This window comes from Neomonachus schauinslandi, chromosome 2 (assembly GCF_002201575.2).
Source record: "Neomonachus schauinslandi chromosome 2, ASM220157v2, whole genome shotgun sequence".
In the NCBI taxonomy this organism is placed as follows: Eukaryota; Metazoa; Chordata; class Mammalia; order Carnivora; family Phocidae; genus Neomonachus; species Neomonachus schauinslandi.
This window is the reverse complement of record NC_058404.1, coordinates 40,863,960-40,887,785: the sequence shown is the minus strand read 5'-3', so window position 1 is coordinate 40,887,785 and position 23,826 is coordinate 40,863,960. Positions and strand designations below refer to the sequence as shown.

Genomic DNA, 23,826 nt, shown 5'->3' with positions numbered 1-23,826 from the left:
GACAGGCTGAAGTAAGCATTCCTATTAAAATCCACATAGTTGTCAATGTGACAGTATCTTAAAGGTTAGAAAAATCTGAGGGGCGCCTGGGTGGCTCAGTCAGCTAAGTGTCTGCCTTCGGCTCAGGTCATGATCCCGGGGTCCTGGGATCGAGCCCTGAGTCGGGCTCTCTGCTCAGCAGGGAGACTGCTTCTCCCTCTCCCTCTGCCCCTCCCCCCCCACTCATGCTCGCTCTAGCTCTCTCTCTCTCTCAAATAAATAAAATCTTTAAAAAAAAATAGAAAAATCTGAAATCAAGACATTTTTCTATAAAAACATTTCCACAGCTGATTGTTAAGGTTCTCAGGCGATCCCCAAAATGCTCCTTCTGGTGAGAAAAACAGTAACAGTAAAAGTGAACCCAGGGCCCCACCAAAAACCCTTGGCAACTCTGGTCCAGACCTGATGCTTCTGCGAACTATCAGTATCACTGAGAAGCTCCAGGGATGAGAGCCTGCTGGAAGTCACTGTGGCTGGGAAGCTCCAAAAGAGGTGAAAGGAGAGACTTGGTACCAAGGACATAGAAAAGAGGACTCCAAGGGGAGGAGACTGTTCTGGCTAAATGGAAATTAAGAACAAGGCTAGAATCTACAGGGGAAAAACTCAGATAGGAAAATAAATGAATGCCAGGGATGACTTTCCTGGCAGAGGGCACCGAGGGTGTGGGGCAGCAGAGACAGGAAGAGGAGCCCAGAGAGAAGACAGCTCTACGGGAGGGAGAGCAGCAGGCCAAACGCACTTAAGGCAGATGCCAGTTACAAGAATGATAATCACAGAAACAGAGATTTCCTAGGCTATTAACCCTACTTACCACCCTCACAGAGGTTTGTGGTGCTTTGAGGGTACAAAGGTAAAACAGCACAATATGAAAAGTAAAAGCATTAAACAATTCTGATAATAGTCATTTTCCACTTCTGATAATTACTCAAATATTTTACCCACCATTTACAATTCTATGATCCTACAGAGCCAATCTAGGAATTAAAAATACAATTAACAATACAGTTTACAGACTGAAAAATAATGAACTGCTATGACCTATATCAAACTGTACTATGCATATATTTTTAACATTATTCTATTACAAAACCTATACTTGATTCCTTGACTTCTTTCTGCCCCCCTACCAGTATGGTATACTAACTGTGGTTTTATCCCTTAGTTATTCAACCTATAACCCAACACCAAACAAAAACAAAAAGAAACAAACAAAAAACAGTAAGGTCCTGCCTCACACATTAAACTCAGACCACTGAGGATGATAGTCAACACACCCAGAGTATCCCAAAGATACCTACAGGGGGCATAGCCTGAGCCAGATAGAGCCACTACTCCAGAAGAACCACACCCCCAAATCCCTTACACCTGTCGCAGAGTGGGCTAGCTCCTGCCATTACTGAAAAACACAGAGACACCTTGGGTAAAATTGCTACTAAAAATCCCAAGCCACAGTGTTTAAAGGGTAGATTCTGCCACAATATCTTGATTAAAAATAATGTCCTGGCTACTGCCTCTGACATGGCCTGACCCTGGGCAGCCACTGTGTTATGGATCACTTTTGACTTTTATTTGTGAAAATGACCAACTGATTCTATATTTATCTATCCTGGTCTTCATTACAACTCAGTCTATATCTAAAACTTCCTCCCACCTCAGGGTCCAGCCCTGGTAAGAAGTTTTTGCCTATTGTCCTGCCCTGAATCTCAACTATGATCTAAGTAACTGAGAGCTAGTTATAGTCAACAAGGCACATTTGAAGATTAGTCCAGAAAAGAAATAGTTTTGAATTTATTCTAACAAGACAAAATCCTTTATTCATACTATTTCCAATAAAACACATGGCTTTAAAGAAAGATTTTCAGATTTTCAGCTCTTTCCATGTTGATAGTTGAAATAACATCAATACAACTTAGTTCCAGTATGGTAAGAGAAAAAATAAACTCTAGAGTTTGTTTTAATAGAAATTTATCTGTATGTGCAAAAGTTTAATTTACATACCTATTTCATAGATGAAGAGGCATTTTAAAAATAAGAAACTACTTAGCAAATTAGCCATGTGACCACAATTATAAAATATTTTATCTAAGAGAATAAACCACATGCAAATAAAAGCAAGTCAATACAATTGCTAAAATAATGATACATCATTATTTTTAAAAAAAAAAATAGGTACAAAAGGGAATCAGCCTTTTTAGCTCCAATGAAATTATAACATTTGAATGAACTTCTCCCAAAAATATTGCATATACTTCGTACTGGTTTTTGTTTTAGCCTACTTAGTGAAATTCAATAATCCAAGGTATAATTAAAATAGCCCCCCAGTACTTTTCCACTATAGCACCTCAGTTACCTGCTACATTCTTCAGTTAAAAGGACTAATGGAAGTCAGCCTAGCCAACACTACCAGAAATGAGATTTGAGTTCCATAAATGTCTCATTCATTTCCGATCCTTACCCAAGTGGCACAGAACTTGGATAGAGTAGACATACTATAAGTGTTTGCTGAATGATAGAATTACAAAAAGAAAGAAAGAATGGCATTCCAACATATGACATTACATTAGATTTATTATATTAGTATACATTCTATCATTTTAGTAAGTTAGCAGAATGAACAAAGGCCCATACCAGTGCATTTTCAATGTATCATTCCTTAGAGTAAATAAAACCCACAAGGAGGATTCACAAAGAAAAGCCAAAAGAAGCTAATTCCCAAGTTATGCCTCCCCCACTGAAAGCAAAAGACAGGCTTATCTCAATACTTCTTAGAAAGGGTCATGCTGTTGTATTGCTATCATGGCACAATGGTAAGGAAGAAAAGGAAAATGGTTTAATAGTTCACTTCCCAAGAGGATTATTCTGGCATTGGACTAAGTAATGAGAGGTGATGGGTTAGGCAGTACAGCCTAGGGGGGAGGTGAAAAGGGGCAGACATTAGAAATAATTCACTTTATATTTTGAATGATTCACCTTCAAAGGGGCCATGCTAATAAGTCAAACAGACACTGTAACAATAAATCAGGCAATCATGATGCAAGAGAAGCTACACCCAGAATTATGGATAAAAACTTACCACCTAGAAGGAAAATTTATTTTTAAAACGAATCCAGAGTTGGAAGATAAGAAAACACATTTTCATATGGTTAGTTCTTATGATAACTACTATATATTCAACACTTTTAACAGCATGCACTGTAAATAAGGATTTAAAAAACCTCTAATATACAAAACCTAAACAACAGACAATCCTAAGTATATAGCACACATTTTCAAAAACAAAGCTAAGAACCAATAATTACTAAAAATATGTTGATGATATTGTATTTATTCTCTTTCTTATATATAATTGTGACTATAGCCAAACAATATTAAACTATTTCATCTGTATACTGCCTCTTACCTATAAACGCTTACATTCTAGTTGCCAAAAAGAAGTGTGACGCTTCATTTAATCTCTTTTCAACTATTCAAAATTGGTCTGAAAACAGAGCAAGAGCATATCCGAGATCTGTGCTTCTGAACCTATGGACTATAGACACTGGGATGCCCGTAGTTAGTTTGGATATAAAACATGCTGTGTTATGTGAATAAATAACAAACCTCACACCTTTATTTACTGCTATGTTTCAAATTATTGTGATTAATAAGATACATGTTTATTTGAAAGTATTATTAAAGCAATATTAGCTTTCTAAAAAGTAATTCAGCTTTTAATAGAAACCAATCTGCCATCTAGCAACTTCCACAGAAGTTCTATGAGATCCTCAACTTTTAAATAAGAATTGAAAGTGTTACTGGATTTTTTTTTTTTTCGTCATTATAAATTTTCTCAGTCAACAGACACTAAATGCACAACCATCGTATGTGAATGAGACCTCAAAATATCTCACGTGAGGAAGATACCTCATGCTGGGACTCGCTGACTTGGATCAAAGTTACATGTGGACAAGAGTATTCAAAATTGTCTCTTTCAGCTGAAAGTTAGGTTGAGAAATTAAGTCGGAGGAAAAGAAGGGGACAGAATTGTAACTGTCATCATAAGACAGGCAGAGAAATTAAACAAGGAAAATCTGCTTTACTGGTAAGAGAAAAACAGAGGTCAGGACTGTCCACTGACTGGTCATCTCCGTAACAAGCCAATGAGTTTAGATTCTGATCCTCATGTCAAAGTTCACACTGTGGGAATCCTAGTACCTTTATTTCCCCAAGATGTATTATGGCGCTATTACCCCAAAATGTCCCCTGAGAGTATCTATTAATTTTATTCTGTATCATCTCTGGACACATGTTACATATGTCTACAAGTCACTAGGTTATTCTAAACTCATCTCATGCAAATTGCAAAAGGAACTTCCTAGCTTCCTAGTTGAGTTGAGAGGTCTGTGAAAACAGTGTTAGCTATCACTACATCTCCTCTTCATTTTTCTGATAGTAGATCACTTTTTTTTTTCCTTCAGTCCATCTTAACAGTCCCAAACAGCTCCATTTTGCCTTTCTTAAGGGAATTATGTGGGCTTTCGGAATACGAGAACGAATTTGTATGGATACTTAAGTTTTAGTGTTTTTTTTGTTTTGTTTTGTTTTTTTAAGATTTTATTTATTTGACAGAGAGAGAGACAGCGAGAGCAGGAACACAAGCAGGGGGAGAGGGAGAGGCAGGCTTCCCGCAGAGCAGGGAGCCCAATGAGGAGCTCGATCCCAGAACCCTGGGATCATGACCTGAGCCAAAGGCAGATGCTTAACAACTGAGCCACGAGGCACCCCAGTTTTAGTTCTTTTAATGTGATTTTTTAAAATTGTAAGATAAATCATATAGCAAATCAAGGGATGATCTAGATTCTTTAATCATAAGAAACCTGGTTTTCTCTTCAAAATAAATGGACCTGGGACTATGAAATAATTTTTGTGCTAAATAAGTACATATTGGCCTATATTAAACTAAAACATTTTCATTTTCTCTAAGATAAACAGTTTAAGTAAATGCTAAAATTCCACATCTATGAAAGGTAAAGATTTACATATAATTATAAATTTAAGCTCACTCTAGATTTTAAATAGAAGATGAGATAGTAATTAGAATATTTTGGTATTTCAACTAGTAGAAGACCACGTGAGCTGAGAAGCGTAGAAAAGGCTGTGTTCTTAAGACTGGCTAACTAGATTTAGTAAAAACACAGTCACCATCTTCAGATCTAACTTATATCCCCTTTCCATCATATATCAACCCAAATAAAAATGTCTCTGCCATCTACTGGAGAAAGAAGATACAGAACATCCTACAGGTAAGTCAACTCCAGACATGGAGACAATATCATATTCACTTTTAAGTGAATTATGCTCTGTGCTAGCATGTAAAATAGCTATTTCTTTTTCCAAGGATTTACGTTTACCTACCTGCCATGTAGAGAATGAGAGAAAGGGAGGCAGAGAATAAGTGCGTATGAACACAAAAGCAAAGATAAACCCAAGATATTTTGATTTTGTTAGACAGCTTCACACACCTACACTTACATGGCCGTGGAGATCTGTGTTAAGAAGCATCATTGCACAGGTGAGACAATGGACCCCATCTAAGGGAAGGGACAAGGAAAGAAAGCATTAATTCACTATTTCCTATTGGACTCCTTATTATCATTAGAGTGGCGTACATTAAGAACCTATGAAAACACAAACGTGGCTAGGCACAATTAATCGTATTTGTTTGGGGAGACAAAAAATAGATAAATTATTAGAAGGACCTCAGTGCACAGAGTTGGACTCTGCTGGTGATAAAATATATCAGTTTTACCTCTCTGGAGGGTAGTTTGATAGAACATATCTTAAGCTTTGAAACAGTGTCTTTTGACACAGCAAATCCATTTATAAGGCTTTACACTAAGGAAACAAGGATCTATGCAAAATACAAGGGTATCCAAAGAAATATTGCTTATAATGGGGAACAAGTAAATAAAACCCTCCAAAAACACAATCCTGTTATGTTTAAGTCATTAAAAAACGTTGTCCAAGTATACATGTTGAAATATAAAGATATTTCACAATAAATTATTATATGGAAAGCACATTATATGCAGTACGATTCCATTTAAATATAAATACATCTAGAATAATATATAACATATTAAAGATTATCATCTCTGGATAGTGAGATAATTTTTACCTTTTTATTTATATTTTCCCAATTTTCTGTAATGTAAGATTACAGAAATGAAAATAAATTATTTGCTACTGTTCCTTCTTTTTTTACTTTCTGGGAGGAATGTGAATTGAGAAAGAAGCAAAAGTTAAAGGAAACCAAGATTTGGGTCTTTCACTGTACTGTCTGGGTATTAGGTCTCTGGGTAAAAATTTATGGGCAGGAATAGTTATCCTCTTTCTTGACAATTCACTAAAGGCAACATGTAGGTTGGTCCAGGATACTATGGATCAGACAAAAGTACAATACTGCAATAACTGTAAAGATTAAAAAATTACATATTCAGGGGAAAGATGTTGTTCAAACCAGATGGATCATGTCACATTTAGATGGAAACATCACTCTCTCTTACTTTATAAAGGAAAAGAAAAAGCACTAAGAGTTAGAAGCTTCTCATTTCCAAACCTTAGAATTACTTCTCCTCATTCTTTACCTGCAATTCTCAATCCAAGTATAATAGACAATGGCAGTGAAGATGCAGAAAAATCTTATTAGTGTATGCCAAATGTACAGAAAGGCAGGCCTTCCTAATTACTGAATTCATGAATTAAAGATAGCTTATTTTTCAGAAGTATGTCTTTGAATATAGTATGTGATTTCTGTTATTAATGTCTCTAAGGAGATGCTATCAAATGCCCAAAAGTATATTTATTCCAGTTCCCGTTTGTTATTATTAAATTTTAAATACATTTAAAATAAATTCCTTGAAAGCATTTGTAAAACTCAGTAGCCAACTCAATGGCCAGTTGAGTGTACACATCCATCCATATTCCTTATTTCACTCAGGAATGTCAACATCTTATTAGATTAAAGGAGGTTTTAATAAAAACAACTCCCCTTCATTCTCTGTTCAATCCTGATAGTGATAGAAACAGTGAATAAATAGTCTAAGTATAAACAAAGAAAGGACTAAAGAAAATTAAGTTCCCATTTTACAGAGAGGAATGTGACTCTAAGGATCAGATTGTTAGTTAATTTAGCTATAACCTGCAGGGCAGAAGCCGGGGGGGGATTAATCACTTTAGTCAATATCAAGTACATTTATCCCAGTTAATTGGCAATACTGAAGCTAAGAGATAATTGTTATTTCTAGTGCATCTAGTCCTAGTGATCTATTCCAGAATTTGTGTTTATGAAAGATTCTCCAATTGCAAATGAATGTGCCTGACTTCAAACCCTGAAAAATTTGCTTTATTGCAGGAAACGGCACGGAGGAAAAAAAACCTCTTGATAGGGTGCAACAGTTAAATAGTTTAAAGTTGCTTTTTAAAAATAGTACAATAAACATAAACTCATAGTTCATTAAAATCATAAACCAAAGTCAGTGGTCAGTGTTACAATGAATATCAAACCAAAGCACTGGAGACACACTACAAACTCCAGAGAGATTTGTAAATGTTTCCAAAACTAAGTATACATGCACTTCAAGAAGTTTAGAGATCAGATGGATAGAAAGAAGACATAAGAAAACCAGCATTTCATTTATTACAATGTGCTTTGCCATGTAAAATCTCAGAGTGGCAGCATGAGCAACTTAAAGCATCTTGTCATACTATGGAACTGGAAAACGAAGTAAAAAATAATGAAAAGAAAAGAATACCATGCAGCCATTAAATATCTTGCTTTTTAAAGAATATTTAATGACATGAGAAAATGTTCACAATGAAAGGGAAAGACAATAGGAAACAAAACTCTGTAATGATTCAAATTTGAAATTAAATATTATACAAATAGAATAGAAGGAAATAAATCAAACAGTTGTTAATAGTTTTTTCCAGGTAATTAGAGATCCCTAGATGATTTTCATTTTCATCTGTATAATCTTCCATATTTTCCACAATAAAATATAACTTTCATAATGAGAAAAATAACCCTTGTTTTTTGAAATACAAACATTTCCATCAGATTACCTTGTGAAGCAATGGTATCTGGGTTACAATAAAAGTATCTATTGGAGAAGTGTATTAAAACTCTCTCTCGTTCTTGAGTTTCTCCCACAAGAGAAAATGCTTTAAAGAAATACCTTAAAAAGAATTAAGAGAAAAAAAGTGAAACTAGAAAACATTACCATACTCTTTACGTTTGACAAAGTTAATTTATATATAACAAGAAATTAATTATACAAAGAAGACATTCTAGTTATTTTTTTTAAAAAATCACTTACTGATAGCCATTCAATATAAATTTATTTAATTCTATAAAATGTCAATATAAAAGATGACAGGGCAGTAACAATAACATGGTAGCTAATACATTAAGAAAAACCTTGGGAAGGTAGTAACTTCCCATATGACTGAGTGACAAGTAGCCATTTAAAAGATCAGTCAGATAAAAACCAAAGAACACTTAAGACTGAACCCATAACCATGTAGGCTATGTTTTAAAAACTATACATGGATCAGAGTTTGTCATTTTGTTATATGCTTGTACTCGCCACTGACACACTGTTATATACAATTGATGAATCACTGAACTCTACCTCTGAAACTAATAATACACTATATGTTAACTGACTGAATATAAAATAAAATTTTAAAAAAAGAAAATAATTACAATTATATTATCTTGTGCACAGATTTTTGTGAATTTTATTTTGCCTATTATCACATTATATTATTAACTTTTTATATGAGAAGAAAATTGGGAGCTAAAACCCTAATTTATTCCTTAGGCTAGGAATAAATTTATGTATAAAAATTCTTTGCAAAATAAAAAAATGCCCAGAACCACACACCAATCTAAATCGGGGTCACTAACAGTACAAATGATAAATTCCGATAACCCTCACTTGACAAAGTAGATGCACTTCCCTAAACATGAGATAGGAAGAAAAAAAATCCTTTAAAATGTTCTAAGAAATCTTACAATTAAAAGAAACATACAAAAAACCTTATTTCTATGATGAAAATATTGCTGTCTTAGTTTGTTAAATCTAAATTATATTGATCAAACTTGAATTTTTCATAACTGTCTTTTATAAACCACATCAGAGAACAAAGCATAAATACAGATCTTTCCTCTACCCTTATTTGTTTTCAGTGGAAAAACCTATGCATGCCCTCAATTCACGCAAAGTGCCACCAAATGAGTCATTATTGTGCATTCTAATCCAAACAACCTTACTTCACCTCCCAAAATGCAGTTTCCTGATTTATAAAACTAAAGGGTTATACAGATGATCTCAGAATTCCTCCAGGCTCTGACATGTTATAAAGTTTATAAGAGTAAATGCTGACTGAGTTTTACCTTCAGCGGCTCTTAGAAATTTACAGTACAATATGGTGTGAAAAGTGAGGATCATTGTGTTTATTAAACCTTCATTTGAACAGATCAGCAAAAAGTGCTACTATCTGAAACAGTTTACAGATATCTTCTGCTGATTATTATGTTGATATTCACTTTTATTCCACTCATGAGTTAATTCAAAGTATCATCTTAAAAGGCTATTGTAAACAAATGCTTAGGGGAAAAAAGCCTGTAATTCTACAGTCTGTAAATCTATGCCTTTTTTAATTGATCATTCGAAAACCAAATTCCCATAGATTCCACTTCTCAAGACTTTGTCACTATTCTTTATTATGTCATCTACTAGTGGGAAAATATGATTTCATGTGTGATTTCATAAAAACAATATAATTTTCTTTCTACTATGTCTAATAAACTATAGTATAATTTGAGCTAAGGTCACAAAGTCACTGTGGGGTAAAAAATTAGTTTCAGCATTACTTTCCCTTCTCAGAATTAATTATTTGGAGGCAAAAAAAACCAGAAGTGGGGGTGCCTGGGTGGCTCAGTCATTTAAATGTCTGCCTTTGGCTCAGGTCATGATCCCAGGGTCCTGGGAGTCTCAGCAGGGAGTCCGCTTCTCCCTCTCCCACTCCCCCTGCTTGTGTTCCCTCTCTGGCTGTCTCTCTCACTGTCAAATAAATAAATAAAATCTTAACAACAACAAAAAAAGAAGTGATATTTAATCATACCTGAGAGACTGATCCAGTGTCATTCCTGTAAAATCAAAAAACTTCAGATATTCTTCTGCAACTAGTTTGCTAAATTCATTGCTATAAGAAAACAGGATACACTTTGTTATTAAAATCCAAGCTGTTAAAAAAGACACACATATATGGAACACTCAGACACCAGCCTTGGTACAGAACGTACTTCTTGCCTAGGTGCTTTGCGACATCCGATCTTTTGAATCTGTCTAGTTGATAGAGGCGTTTGGCCAACCTTTTGGCTGCTTCTACGTTGCTGCTGGTACCATTACTGAGACTTTCTGAGGTCTCCTTTTCCAGAATTTCAGTGCTCCCCATCTCAGAATGAGCCTCTAGTAGTGTTGTTTTTACCCCAGCATTGCTGTGAGAATTGATAAAGAAGAAAAAAAGATTTTTTTTATGTGACAAAAAGGAAAAATAGCTGATGAAATTACCATGCTATTGTAGAACTAAATGAAAAAAACTTTTAAATGATAGTTTTATGCTTAATTATTCATAAAAGTGTTTCCAGCTACTGTATTTCAATGTACCGAAGAAGTGATTGCTTAAACCCTTGATGAGCGGTTCTCAAAACTTTGGTCTCAGGACCTTTACATTTTTAAAAATACGGAGGACACCAAAGATCTTTGTGTTTATGTGGGTTTTATCAATTGATATTCACTGTATTAATAATGTAAAAAGAAAAATTTCAACTATGAACTCACCTAAAATAACAAACCCATTTCATGAATATAAATAATATATTTTATTAAAAACAATTATAGTTTCCAAAACAACATAAAATTTAGTGAGAAAGGCAACAATTCTTTACATATTTAGAAATTTCTTTAATGGTTGGCTTACTGGAAGACAGCTGGGTTCTCACTGCCACCTACCAATACTTTGTTTTGATTGAAATATATTAAAACCCAGCCTCACACAGATATTTAGTTAAAAAAATAAGAAGTAATTTAATATCCTTTTCAGATAATTGTAGATATTCTTTTTTTATACGGCACCAAAATAAGACAAGTGGTAGTTTCCCAAAGGTTGGTGCCAATACTGTATCAAAGAACTTTTTATACTCATATTAAATATCTTCTACTTTAAATGGATCTTTTACCCAGGCAAGATTCCATACCATACATTGGTCATTTGCAAAATATCTGTTGACACATTTCATTATACGATATTTTTAAAAATCACGTTTATTATATCACCACTATTATCTTCAGAAAAATCTTTAAGTATGGAAAAGCTACCAAACTTTTGGTGGCAGATACAAGTTTTCCAAAATTCTAAGTTTTAACTGAAAGCTCAAATTTTATTGTTGGCAACAAATATTGTCAGTTGTTTTCTTAAATTATTAATAGGCTCACTCTCTTAATTTTTGAGAAAATGGCTCCCAATACCCATAGTTTGTCAGTTACACTTTGAAGGAAAAATGGCATTTCATAAAAAGCAACTAGTTTATAACTTACAACTCGAATTACATACAAGATTGTCCTAAAGAAAACCATCAGGAGTAGAAGTGCTTTATGCATATTTTCCATCTCATCACACGTGAAATTAAAAAGGTATATACTCAAGAGTTAAAATGTAATTATTTTGTACTGCTTTATCATATTTAGGAATTTTTAGGTGAGACTGGCTTTTGTTTTTATTTTGAGTGCATGATAGTGAAGAACATAATAACAACTAGGACAGTTTGGTGCCACTACCTTATTTGTGCTAAAGCCCCTACACCATTGCTTTTGCATCATTTGTGTAAACATCAATACAGTGAAAAAGGAAAATAATGCTGTATCGTTATTATAAAATAAACTGGAACTCATAAACCTCCTGAAAGGGCCCCACAAACCGCACTGTGAGGGCTCTGCTCTTCAAAGGGGTCAGCCTGTGGGTGGCTATAGAATGCTACATCATGCATTTATAACACACACACCAATAACGCAGTAATTTCCAAATTCTCACTTTACTTGGTAACTAAGGAACAATACATTCATGATAAACTACCACATTTAAGTAGCCTTCCAACACACTTACCACAGACTCTAAACCAGACACAGAATTTTTCTGTAATGAACCAGATAGTAAATACTTCAGGCAAGGCCACATAAGGTCTCTGTCACACATGCTTCTTTGTTTTTGTTGTTTTGTTTTTGTTTTTGTTTTTCTCCAACCTTTTAAAACTTAAAAACCATTCCAGGCTAGGCTGAACGGGCCCATAGGCCTAGTTTTGCATGTCTTTGCTCTGTCACATAGTTCTTTAACTTGGCCTGAATTGTAAGTAGAGTATCCATTTATTGTCTAACCCAAGATACTCTTAAGAGGGAACAGGATGATAAAATTAAATGAGATTATAATTGTTACAAAGTTTAAAAAAAAAGGCATCACCAATATAAAATTAGTTGTAAACTTGTAATAAATGATAAAAATCATTATAGCAAAAAATGTATTTTTTTAAGCAGAACTATTCAGTATCTATTTTTGTCACTTATTCTACCTTATGATTTTCCACTTCCTACCACCAACTAAGTGGTAGCCTGGCAGGTACACTATCACTGTTTGCCCAGACAGTACACTTAGGAACTGCACAGTCCCAGACTTCCCCAACCACTGCCAGACTTGAGGGAGATAACTGCCCCTCACAACTCCTCTCCAAGCTCATTTTATCAGCAAGTATTCCACATGCTGTCCTTGAAAGAGAGCTATAAGGGGAGGGAAAAGAGAGAGGTTATCCCACACTGTCTTTTAGACCCTCAACTATTCTGTTCAATGCACACGTCAACTCACACATCCCACAGGACACTGCAGAGAAGCTAGAAGTACCAACTGGAGGCTTTTCAAACCCAGGCTGACTTAACTTTACTGCAGCTGTTAATGATAATACTTCATTTTTTAAAGTCAGTCTAATGTTAAGCCACAGTCAATGCCAGGACAACAAACATAAACTGGAATTACCCTAGGCAAACTAAGATATTTGGTAACCCTTCTTTAAACAATTAGCCACCTTAAACAATTTTCCAACAGAAATAGATACCAATTAAAATAAATTGCTTCATTATGATGAGATCTTCATGCAAACACCTTTAAATATTTTTTCATCCTAAACCTTCCTCTACAGAGTTACCAGCCAGTTTTATGAAATCTATCCTATTAGAAAACTTGAGTATTCAATCATTATATACAGCAAACCTATAATAAGTAAACTTGTATTAGAAAATTCTTTTAAAGGACAACTCATACTTTGTGTTTTCCTGCATTCGTGGTGGAAATGTAAAACATTTATTCCAAGAACTATTTTAGTTACAATCAAATAATTTTTATAATTATAAAAGAAAATCCCTGCAGTTCTGTCTGCATGCATTCTCTTACTCTATCTAGTAGCTATCATGGAGAAAAAACAAATGCCAAAGAAAGCATTTTCTTTTCAATTAAACTGCTACTTATTGCTCATTTTTCATGACATATTTATGGTATATATTTAATCACTCCATGTAAATAGTATAATTACACCACATATACAGTACTGCAAAGATTTTGTTCAAATACAAGAGACTTACCCTAATGAGCATATATTTTTTTAAAGTGTAGTGGTGACAGTCACCACTCTTTCTACTTGCCCCCTCTTTCTACTCTCTTGCCCAGCCCAGTCTATTTCACCTCATTCTCCCCACATTCTTCAAAAGGAGGTAATTTTAACATCTGTACAAATCAGACTTTTTGGGATCTTCTTTAAAAAACCTTCAGTAAAAAAAAAAAAAAAAAGGAATACAGTGAGGATAAATACCTCCATTCCTAGATGGCTTCATTCTGTCCCATTTCATGATTTATGAGATTACTTGAGCAAGAACAGAGACTGCTCCTTTTAAATCAGAAAGCCTGGCAATATAATGGCAATACAAACTCACCAGCAATAAGGCAGACACCAAAAAGAACTCATCTCAGAGCCTAGGGTGGCTGGGCCATATATACATCCCCTTACAAGCCCCTTCTCAGCACTCTTTGCCCCACAAGTCCAATGTCTATTGGTCCACTAGGCCTTCTAAGGACCTCGCTCCCTGTGAAGTCATATTACTATGACCTCACCTTCTTGGCAGAGTGCTTACTGTTGGGGTTTTTGTAATGTTTTTACAACCCCAATAAAAACAGGAGCCAGAACACAAGAGCCACTGTATATTAAGAGCATAAACAACAATGGCAGCCCAGCCTTGCTCACACTTGATAAAGCAAACTGGATGATCCCTCTCAGGAGGGATGACACCCCATTTTGTTTCCCGGAATACACAAGACATTGTCCATCTAGTCTGCTGAATATTAGATGCTTTCAGTAGTTTGAATTTTCCCTTTTTTTTCCTAGTCTCTCTTTTCTTCTTGATCAAGTAACTTTACAATCTCCTAAGGTGAAATTTCTAATAGCCACTTAAATGTAAAAAGACTCCCCAAAAGGTTCTTCCTGTGTTCTAGAAAATGCTTCACTGGGGCCTGTACCTCATACTTGCAAACACATATGGTAACACTATCATCAAAAGAAGGATCAGATTGAGTCTGATCACCGGGCATTCTCATAACCTTTTTATAATACTAGGATTACCAGTTTTTCTAGATAAAAATAATAGGATATCCAGTTAAATCTGAATTTCAGATAAAAAAAAAATAGTTTTTAGCACAGTACACTAAAAAAAAAAAAATCATTCAATGTTTATCTGAAATTCAGATTTAACTAGTCGTCTTATATTTTACCTAGGTTCACCCGGTAACCCAACCTCCCAAAATATTTGTTCTAAACTTATTTGAAGAATTCCAATAATGGTGTTCCCTAACTGCCAATTGGTAGTGTGTTTCACAACCCACAGCGTGGGTTTATTCTGACTTACTTACGTAATTTTTATTCCTTATTAAACTATTGTTCTATAGTTTCATTAAGACCTTCTCTCAGTTGCCTATGACCTACTGATTCTTCTCTAATGTCCTCTAAATACAAAGGAAAAACTCTTTTCTCTTATTTTCACCCTTCTTTCCCAGCCTACCTACTGCTACCACAGATATAATAATATGTCTCCTTCATAAAAATCCTACACAAGATAAAAATCCATATTCTGTAGCATGTCAGATAAGACCATTCACAAGCTGACCCCAATGGCTCATTTAGATTTATCATCTACCATCTTCCTCATGCTTGGGTCACACGGCAATATTAGCTGTGCTCTCATACCCCTTTTCCATCTTGCTCCGTTTGCCCCTCTTGTTACCCCTACCCTAAATTTCTGGGGTGCCCCAAATTTTGCAAATTCTTTTTGACCCTACAAGAACACAAATGAGATAACTTTTTTAAGAATCATATTCCAACTCCCTCCTGCTGCATTCTCAGAGCAGCTGATAAATTACCTTTACTCTAGCTCTTCTTTTGAAAGTCCCATCTCTCTCACCTACTACGATCTTGAATTTCACTCTGTATCCACATCACAAGAGAAGGATGAAGTTATTCAGTAGCCATCTGCTAAAGGGATGCAAAAACTGAGCAACTGGCTTTGTCCACTTTCTCCACTGTCTTCTGTGCTACACCATCAATGACACATGGCAAGCACGAACTTTCTAATTCATTATGACCAATCCTGGAATGTTCCAGAAGACACTGACATCAGCACAGGGTACCAGTTAGATAGCCTGGTTTCATATTTACTTTGAATTTAAATTTTAAGAAATTCTTTAAATTTGTATTGAATTGAGGTAATAAAACTAGGATAAAAAAAGTAAACTAGGTTGAGGTGTCAAAGCTTCCCCCAGCCCCCGCATTTATAAAGTATACCGGGGGAATTGTGCATAGAAAACAACAACAAACAGCACCTAGTCCAATTTTAGACTGTATAAGCTAGCTAAAGGCCAGTCAGAAGAATCCCAAAGAGTGGAAAGTGGAATTAAAGGACCAGAGGGTGCAATATGACCCTGGCACCACTCTTCAGGTTGAAAATACAGATATAAAGGCCTGAAAGCAACAGATTCAGGAAAAAAAACTGGTAAAAATGCATTAGCTTTCATGGCCAGAACGAACGTCAGTCAAAAAGAATTCTAAGTCTATCGTAAGCAAGATACACTTAAAATCCTGAAGTATATAACATCGCCTTTGAGAAAGGAAAGGAAATCTTGTTGGCCATCATTATGTAGGACATTTATTTCTCAGGCATTGCAGAGATAGCACATCATCTAATCTTGGAGGAAATATAAATGAGAAATTATTCATAACAGCTACAGTACCTCCAGTGGTACTCATTCACCTAACGGCATCTAACCCTGATTAAGCGCTTACTTTGTGCCAGTCACCGAGATAAGTGTTTCCTAGAGATTGTCTCATCTAATCCTCAATAATCTTATAAAGTAGATAGTTGTATACCCATTTTACAGATGGAAACTGAGGCATAGAGCTGGACATGGACAATGGGACTTCAGTACTCAAGTCCTTTATATCTTCTACTACTATTAATTTTGCTACTGCTAGTCATTTTCTGGTATGGTTGTTTTTGCTGATTCAACAAATATTAACAAATTCCTTGCCATGTGTCAGGCAATGTGTTTAGGTGCTTACTATTTAGGAATACTTCAGTAAACAAAAGAAAAAGCTTCTACCCCCAAGAGAGCTAAAAATAAACGACAAACTATAATAAATGAAAAAAATACATATACATGTATTACATTAGAAGGTGATAACTGCTATGGAAGAAAAATAGAAAAGAAAGAGAGATCAAGAATCTCAGTTTGGGGAGAGAGGTAGATATATATTTTATTTATAAAGCGGTCATGGGAGGTCCGAGCCACTTGAAGGGTGGAGTTGTCATCAATTAACATAGGAAAACCAAAGTTGGCACAGGTTTTAAGAGAAAGAAGTTCCATTTTAGTTACATTAACTTTGAGATCTCCATTAGATATCCAAGGAGATATGGGAATATGAGCATATGTAATGTCTTTCAGAAAAGACATGTGCCTGGGGCCTACTCCAGGGAATTCTCAGACTGTTGGCCTGAGGTGGGTCTTCACATTTTCTTTTTAAGCTCCAAGATGATTCTGATGTGTTATCAGGATTTTGAGGCACCACTGTAACCCATGGAAAATCACTATAGGTCTAAAGAGGGGAAATGGTAATGATCAGACTTGGATTTTTTTTATTTTTTTTAAATTTTAAGAGAGAGGGAGAGACAATCTTAAGCAGGCTCCATGCTCAGGGCAGAGCTGGACTCGGGGCTCGATCTTACGAACCCTAAAATCATGACCTGAGTGGAAATCAAGAGTCGGATGGTTAAGCCACCCAGGCACCCCACCAGACTTGTATTTTTATAAGATCACTTTTCTTTGTACCATGTGGGAAAAACTATAGGGAGACAAAATTGAGGGCAGAGAAATCAGCTAGGAAAGCTATCAAAATACTCTGGCTAGGAGACAAGAACCTGAATTGAAAGATAATTCATGTGAATATTTAAAAAAAACAAAAAACCAAAAAACAACACCTGCTCCAAGGGGCACCTGGGTGGCCCAGTTGGTAAACTGACCAACTTCCTGATTTCCGCTCAGATCATGATCTCATGGTTGTGAGACTGACCGCCTCGGGCTCCATACTCAGCACATAGTCTACTTGAGACTCCCTCCTTTTCCCTCCGCCCCTCCCCCTGTGCGTGCTCTCTCTCTCTCTCAAATAAATAAATAAATCTTAAAAAAAAAACCAAACCCTGCTCTGCTCTGAAAGATATTTACAAAAAGTAAATTGAAAGAACATAATGAGTGATTTGGAATGTGTGTGGAGTTGTGTTCCAAGGGAGGGCAGAAAGCTAACTCTGACTTAGAAGCTGGGCAGGTATGTTGCCACCAACCAAGGTAACAAATACAAGAGGAAGAAGATGGGACGTGTGACAGTGTGTGACGGGCACGCGAGCACACACACATACAGAAACAGGAGACAGAGGGGTAATAATATATATGTAATCATGTAAGGGGTCCACAGGATATTCAGGCAGAGCTGTCCTAGTAGCCACAGCAACTATCCACTACCCGTGGGAACTCAGTACAACCTTAGCAGTCCCCTCCACTCATGTGGCTCGATCACCTGGTAAGGGGCTGTAATGTCCAATATGCCCAAGGAACCCAGAAATGTGTGACATAAAAGTATGTCTAGCAGTGTATTCATCTGAACACAAATCCATTACAGCAGAAGAATGAGGAGGTCTCCTTTCATTTATTAATGAGATTCTACATGCAAGTGCTTAGTTTGTCAGTAACAATTATTAATGTAGAAGATGCTAAAAGCAAGTATCTGCCCAAAAGCTCCAGTTAGACTGCCAAGGTTCAAACACTGGTTCTATCAGTCACCAGAGTGGGTAAATTCATTATTTTCTGTGAGCCTCAGTTTCTTCTTCTATGAAATGGGGAGAACAATACCAACTTCCCAAGGTGTTGTGCAGATTAAATGAGAAGATCCACATAAACGTTTACCTAGTAGTGTTTGGCACATAGTGAACAATAAACGTTAGTTTCCATCACCAGACCGACTACTCCAGGGAATTCTCAGACTGTTGGCTTGAGGTGGGTCTTAACATTTTCTTTTTAAGCTCCAAGATGATTCTGATGTATTATCAGGATTTTGAGGCACCACTGTAACCCATGGAAAATCCACTACTACTACTACTCCTTACATCTTTAAGATTATTACTTGGTTATTTGGATGATCACATGAGATTATTACATCAGGCAGTATTTTATTAAATGTAAACTGCTATTTGTATTGTACACAAATGTTAACTGGCTCTCAGTAGAAATTAATACTTGACTTCTCTAAAGAAACTGCCTCAAATGAACCTACTTTTAACATTTATATAGAATACATCTCTCTAGATGGGGCTGCATTTTACTTATACATGATTTCAGGGACTTTATAATTATAGAGAACCACTGATAAAATCTAACTATAGAAACTCCTAATGGCTAGTTCTGTTTGGCATGGATAACATAATTCAGTCTTTACAAATGAAGAATTGTAGTAAGTGTCACCTAGAGGTTCTGGCTCAGGATATTTTTAAAACCTCATTCATTTTACTTAGTCCTACATTCAGTATTCCAGAAAAGGGCACCAACGTGCAAGGCAATGGTACAGAAGCTGACCAAACTTACAAATTTGCCTTGGAAGCACTTATTTCCAATAAATAATTGGTATTTTTACTCTTCTACAGCTTCACACTCCTCTGGGGGCATAATCCAGATGATGCAGGGTTATTTTTTTTTCTTTTTTCTTTTGTTTTGATTTTTCATATTAAACTGGAGCTTTTGGCTGGCTCTCAAATGAGAATGTAATTTTGCTGCAATATTATCAAGGCAATTTTAATACAACTACATTATAAAAATATGAGATCAATCATTTGGAAAGCAACTATTACTAGATGTCTAGCTTGATAATAAATAAGGAGGAAAGTGATGCAAAAACATATACATGTTCATTATTTGCACAGAAGCTTCGGTGAACGAATCAGTGAATCCCAATTCCAGTGGGCAAAAAAGGAAGAGTGAATCATTCACAGATGGACTAACTTGTTTTCCTGGAATGCTATTAAAATGTCACTGCGTATTCTGAGTTTACATCTTTCATGAGATACAGCTTTTGGCCATGTTACCTCACTGCCTTTATATGGCATTAAAAATCTCTAATGGCACTATATCACTCTCTACCCTGACAAAAGGAAATAAAAGGGACAACTGCATTCCATATCCCTGTAAATTCGTAAGTAGACAGTCTGAAGCTGACCATATCTGTTAATGACTGTGCTTATGCACTGCACACTCTGGGGAAACAGGGTGGTCTGAATTTAGACAATACACCCACATGTCTACACGGAAAAACACTAGCTTATCCCCCATGCCAAGATATTATATCCCTTCATGTTTCTCCAAATTCAAATTATCTAATTTAAAAAATTTCATTTGAAGGAAGGCATTAACACTCTAAATAAATGAATGTATACATACACAAATAAAGCATAAACTCATCAAAACACACCCCCACACCCCCCTTTGACTGAGGAAGAAGGAGGTACTACTATTGGGCCCTATGACACATGAGAAAAGTAAGACATGTAAAAGGGACTAACTGAACTGCTAGAGCCCACTAACCTCACTCCTGGGATTTAGCCAAGGATGCTATTATTGCCAAATGCAATACAATTATAAGGAAGAAAGTTTAATATCCTTAGAGTATTTACAGTAACACAGAATGAAATCAAGTCTATCCTTCCAAAGACAATTTATAAAAAGGAATGTCAAATTTTTAGAAGCCAAAATTGCCTCAACTAGCACATCTTTGCTTTTTCTCTCTGAAATCCCTACCAACTAAAAAAAGAGACAACAAATAATCGTCACATACAATTCTGTATAACAAAAAAACTAATGATAATGGCTGCTTTTCTGTAGTGCTTGTAACATTATTTCTCGGTGCTTCCCTCTACTGAGGCCCATTCAATGGTACAATCTATCATTAAACAAAAGAAGTCAATGCAAAAGCAATAAATTCCCAAATAACCATCTGATAACTCAAGACATGTTTTATTATAAGTTCAGTCATAATTATCTAAATTTTTTCTAGTTTTTTAAGTTTATCTGATACTTGAAAATGATCAGTTTTCTATCACTATGGTTTTATTATTGAGGAAAAGTTATAACTAAAAGATAATGTTTTATGAGTGCTATATTCTGGGGCGCCTGAGTGGCTCAGATGGCTAAGCATCTGTCTTTGGCTTAGGTCATGATCCCAGCGTCCTGGAATCAAGCCCTGCATCGGGCTCCCCGCTTGGTTGGGAACCTGCTTCTCCCTCTCCCTCTACTGTTCCCCCTGTTTGTGCTCTCTTGCTCTGTCAAATAAATAAATAAAATCTTAAAAAATAAAAATAAAATAAAAAGAGGTGCCATATTCTGTCCCTTCATACCACAGAGGGAAAAAATGCTCAATTTTAATTTTAAAAATATGAAGCACTGAATTACTTTCAACTGAATCTTAAACCATCTTCTAATTATTCATATTAATATATGTTTCACACATTTTAGAATACAATAAATAATTTTTAAGCAAAAATTTATCGTCTGTCTATACTTTTACTGCATTGAATTAGTATTACTATACATTCACTGGGCAACAGAAAGTGGTCAAGGATTTTGCCAGTGAGGGTATGTATGAACTCTAACCAACACAACTGGCAACAGATACTCCACTAAGTGGATAATCCTTACATGGATAATGACTACAATTTTACTATTGTAAACAGTTTGTTAAATAGTGTCATATCAAGAGTTGGTGTACCCATCAATAAAAGGATAAAAGCCATCTCAATAGATGCAGAAAAAACATCAAAGGAGAACATCCATTCATGATTTAAAAAACCCTCATCAAATTAGGTTTAGAGGGAACATACTTTAACATAATAAAAGCCATCTATGAAAAAACCACAGTGAATATCAAACTCAATGGGAAAACACTGAGCCTTCTTCCCTAAAGTCAAGAACAAGACAAAGATGTCCACTCTCACCAGTTTTATTCAAAATAGTACTAGAAGTCCTAGCCTCATCAATTAGACAACCAAAAGAAATAAAAGGCATACAGACTGGCAAGGAAGAAGTCAAATTTTCACTATTTGCAGATGACATGATACTCTATACAGAAAAACCGTTAAGACTCGACCAAAAAACTGCTGGAACTGATAAGCAAATTCAGTAGAGTCCCGGGGTACAAAATCAACATGGAGAAATCTGTTGCATTTCTATATACCAATAATGAAGAAGCAGAAAGAGAAATTAGGAAAACAATCTCAACTAATTGGAATTTTTTTTTAAAGATTTTATTTATTTGAGAGAGAGAGAGAGAGGCGTGCACACACATGAGCAGGGAGAAGGGGCAGAGTGAGAGGGAGAGGACAAGAGACCATGCTGATCACGGAGCCTAATGCAGGACTCGATCTCATGACCAAGAATCAGACACTTACCCGACTGAGCCATTCAGGCACCCCACAACTAACTGGACTTTAAATAAAAACTTAAAAAGGAAAATCCCATTTACAATTGTACCAAAAATAATAAGATACCTAGGAATAAACATAACCAAAGAGATAAAAGACCTGTACTCTGAAAACTTTAAACACTGATGAAAGAAATTGAAGATGACACAAAAAATGAAAAGACATTCCCTGCTCACAGATCCAAAAAACAAATATTGTTAAAATGTCTCTATTATCCAAAGCAGTCTACACATTTAATGTAATCCCTTTCAAAATACCAACAGCATTTTTCACAGAACTGGAACACACAATCCTAAAATTTGTATGGAACCACAAAAGACCCCGAATAATCAAAGCAATCTTGAAAAAGCAAAGCAAAGCTGGAGGTATTGCAATTCCAGACTTCAAGTCATATGACAAAGCTGTAGTGATCACAACAGTATGGTACTGGCACAACAAGAGACGCAGAGTTCAATGGAACAGAACAGAAAACCCAGAAATGAACCTACAACTATATGGTCAATTAAACTTTGACAAAGAAGGAAAGAATATCCAGTAGGAAAAGACAACCTCTTCAACAAAAGGTGTTGGGAAAACTGGACAGCTACATGCAAAAGAATGAAACTGGACCACTTTCTTATACCATACACAATAATATACTCAAAATGGATTAAAGACCTAAATGTAAGACTTGGAACCATAAAAATCTTAGAAGAGAGCACAGGCAGTAATTTCTCTGACATCAGCTGTAGCAACATTTTTCTAGATATGTCTCCTGAGACAAGGGAAATAAAAGCAAAAATAAATTATTGGGATTAGATCAAAATAAAAAATTTCTGTACAGCAAAGGAAACAATCAACAAAACTAAAAGGCAACCTACGGAATGAGAAAAGATTTTTGCAAATGACATACCAGATGAAGGGTCGGTATCCAAAATACATGAAGAACTTATGCAACTCAACACCCAAAAAACAATCCAATTAAAAAATGGGCAGAAGACATGAACAGATTTTCTCCAAAGAAGACATACATATGGCCAACAGACACATGAAAAGATGCTCAACATCACTCACCATCAGGGAAATGCAAATCAAAACTACAATGAGATACCACCTCATACCTGTCAGAATGACTGAAATCAAAAACACAAGAAACAACAAGTGTTGGCGAGGATATGAGAACAAGGAACCCTCTTGCACTGTTGGTGGGAATGCAAACTGGTGTAGCCACTCTGGAAAAGAATATGGTTTCCTCAAAAGGTTAAAAATAGAACTATCTTACAATCTAGTAATCGTGCTACTAGATATTTACTCCAAAAATACAATAACACTAATTCAGATGGATACATGCACCCTTATGTTTATAGGAGAATTATTCATAATAGCCAAATTATGGAAGCAGCCCAAGTGTCCATCGACTGATGAATGGATAAAGATGTAGTATGTATATACAATGGAATATTACTCAGCCATATAAAAGAATGAAATCTTGCCATTTGCAATGACATGGATGGAGCTAGAAAGTATAATGCTAAGCAAAATAAGTCAGTCAAAGAAAGACAAATACCATATGATTTCACTCATATGTGGAATTTAAGAAACA

At 35.5% G+C, this 23,826-nt stretch overlaps 1 protein-coding gene across 1 annotated transcript in view; it reads right to left on the bottom strand.

The window, feature by feature from the left end:
- The window catches only part of PSD3 (pleckstrin and Sec7 domain containing 3), a 440,689-nt gene that overhangs the window by 319,197 nt on the left and 97,666 nt on the right, over positions 1–23,826 (bottom strand). The window contains exons 5-8 of the mRNA XM_021681565.1: positions 10,391–10,585; positions 10,210–10,290; positions 8,143–8,255; positions 5,551–5,609 (exon numbers count right to left, since the gene is read on the bottom strand). Coding sequence (XP_021537240.1) covers positions 5,551–5,609; positions 8,143–8,255; positions 10,210–10,290; positions 10,391–10,585 — 448 coding nt within the window. The remainder of the gene's footprint in view (positions 1–5,550; positions 5,610–8,142; positions 8,256–10,209; positions 10,291–10,390; positions 10,586–23,826) is intronic.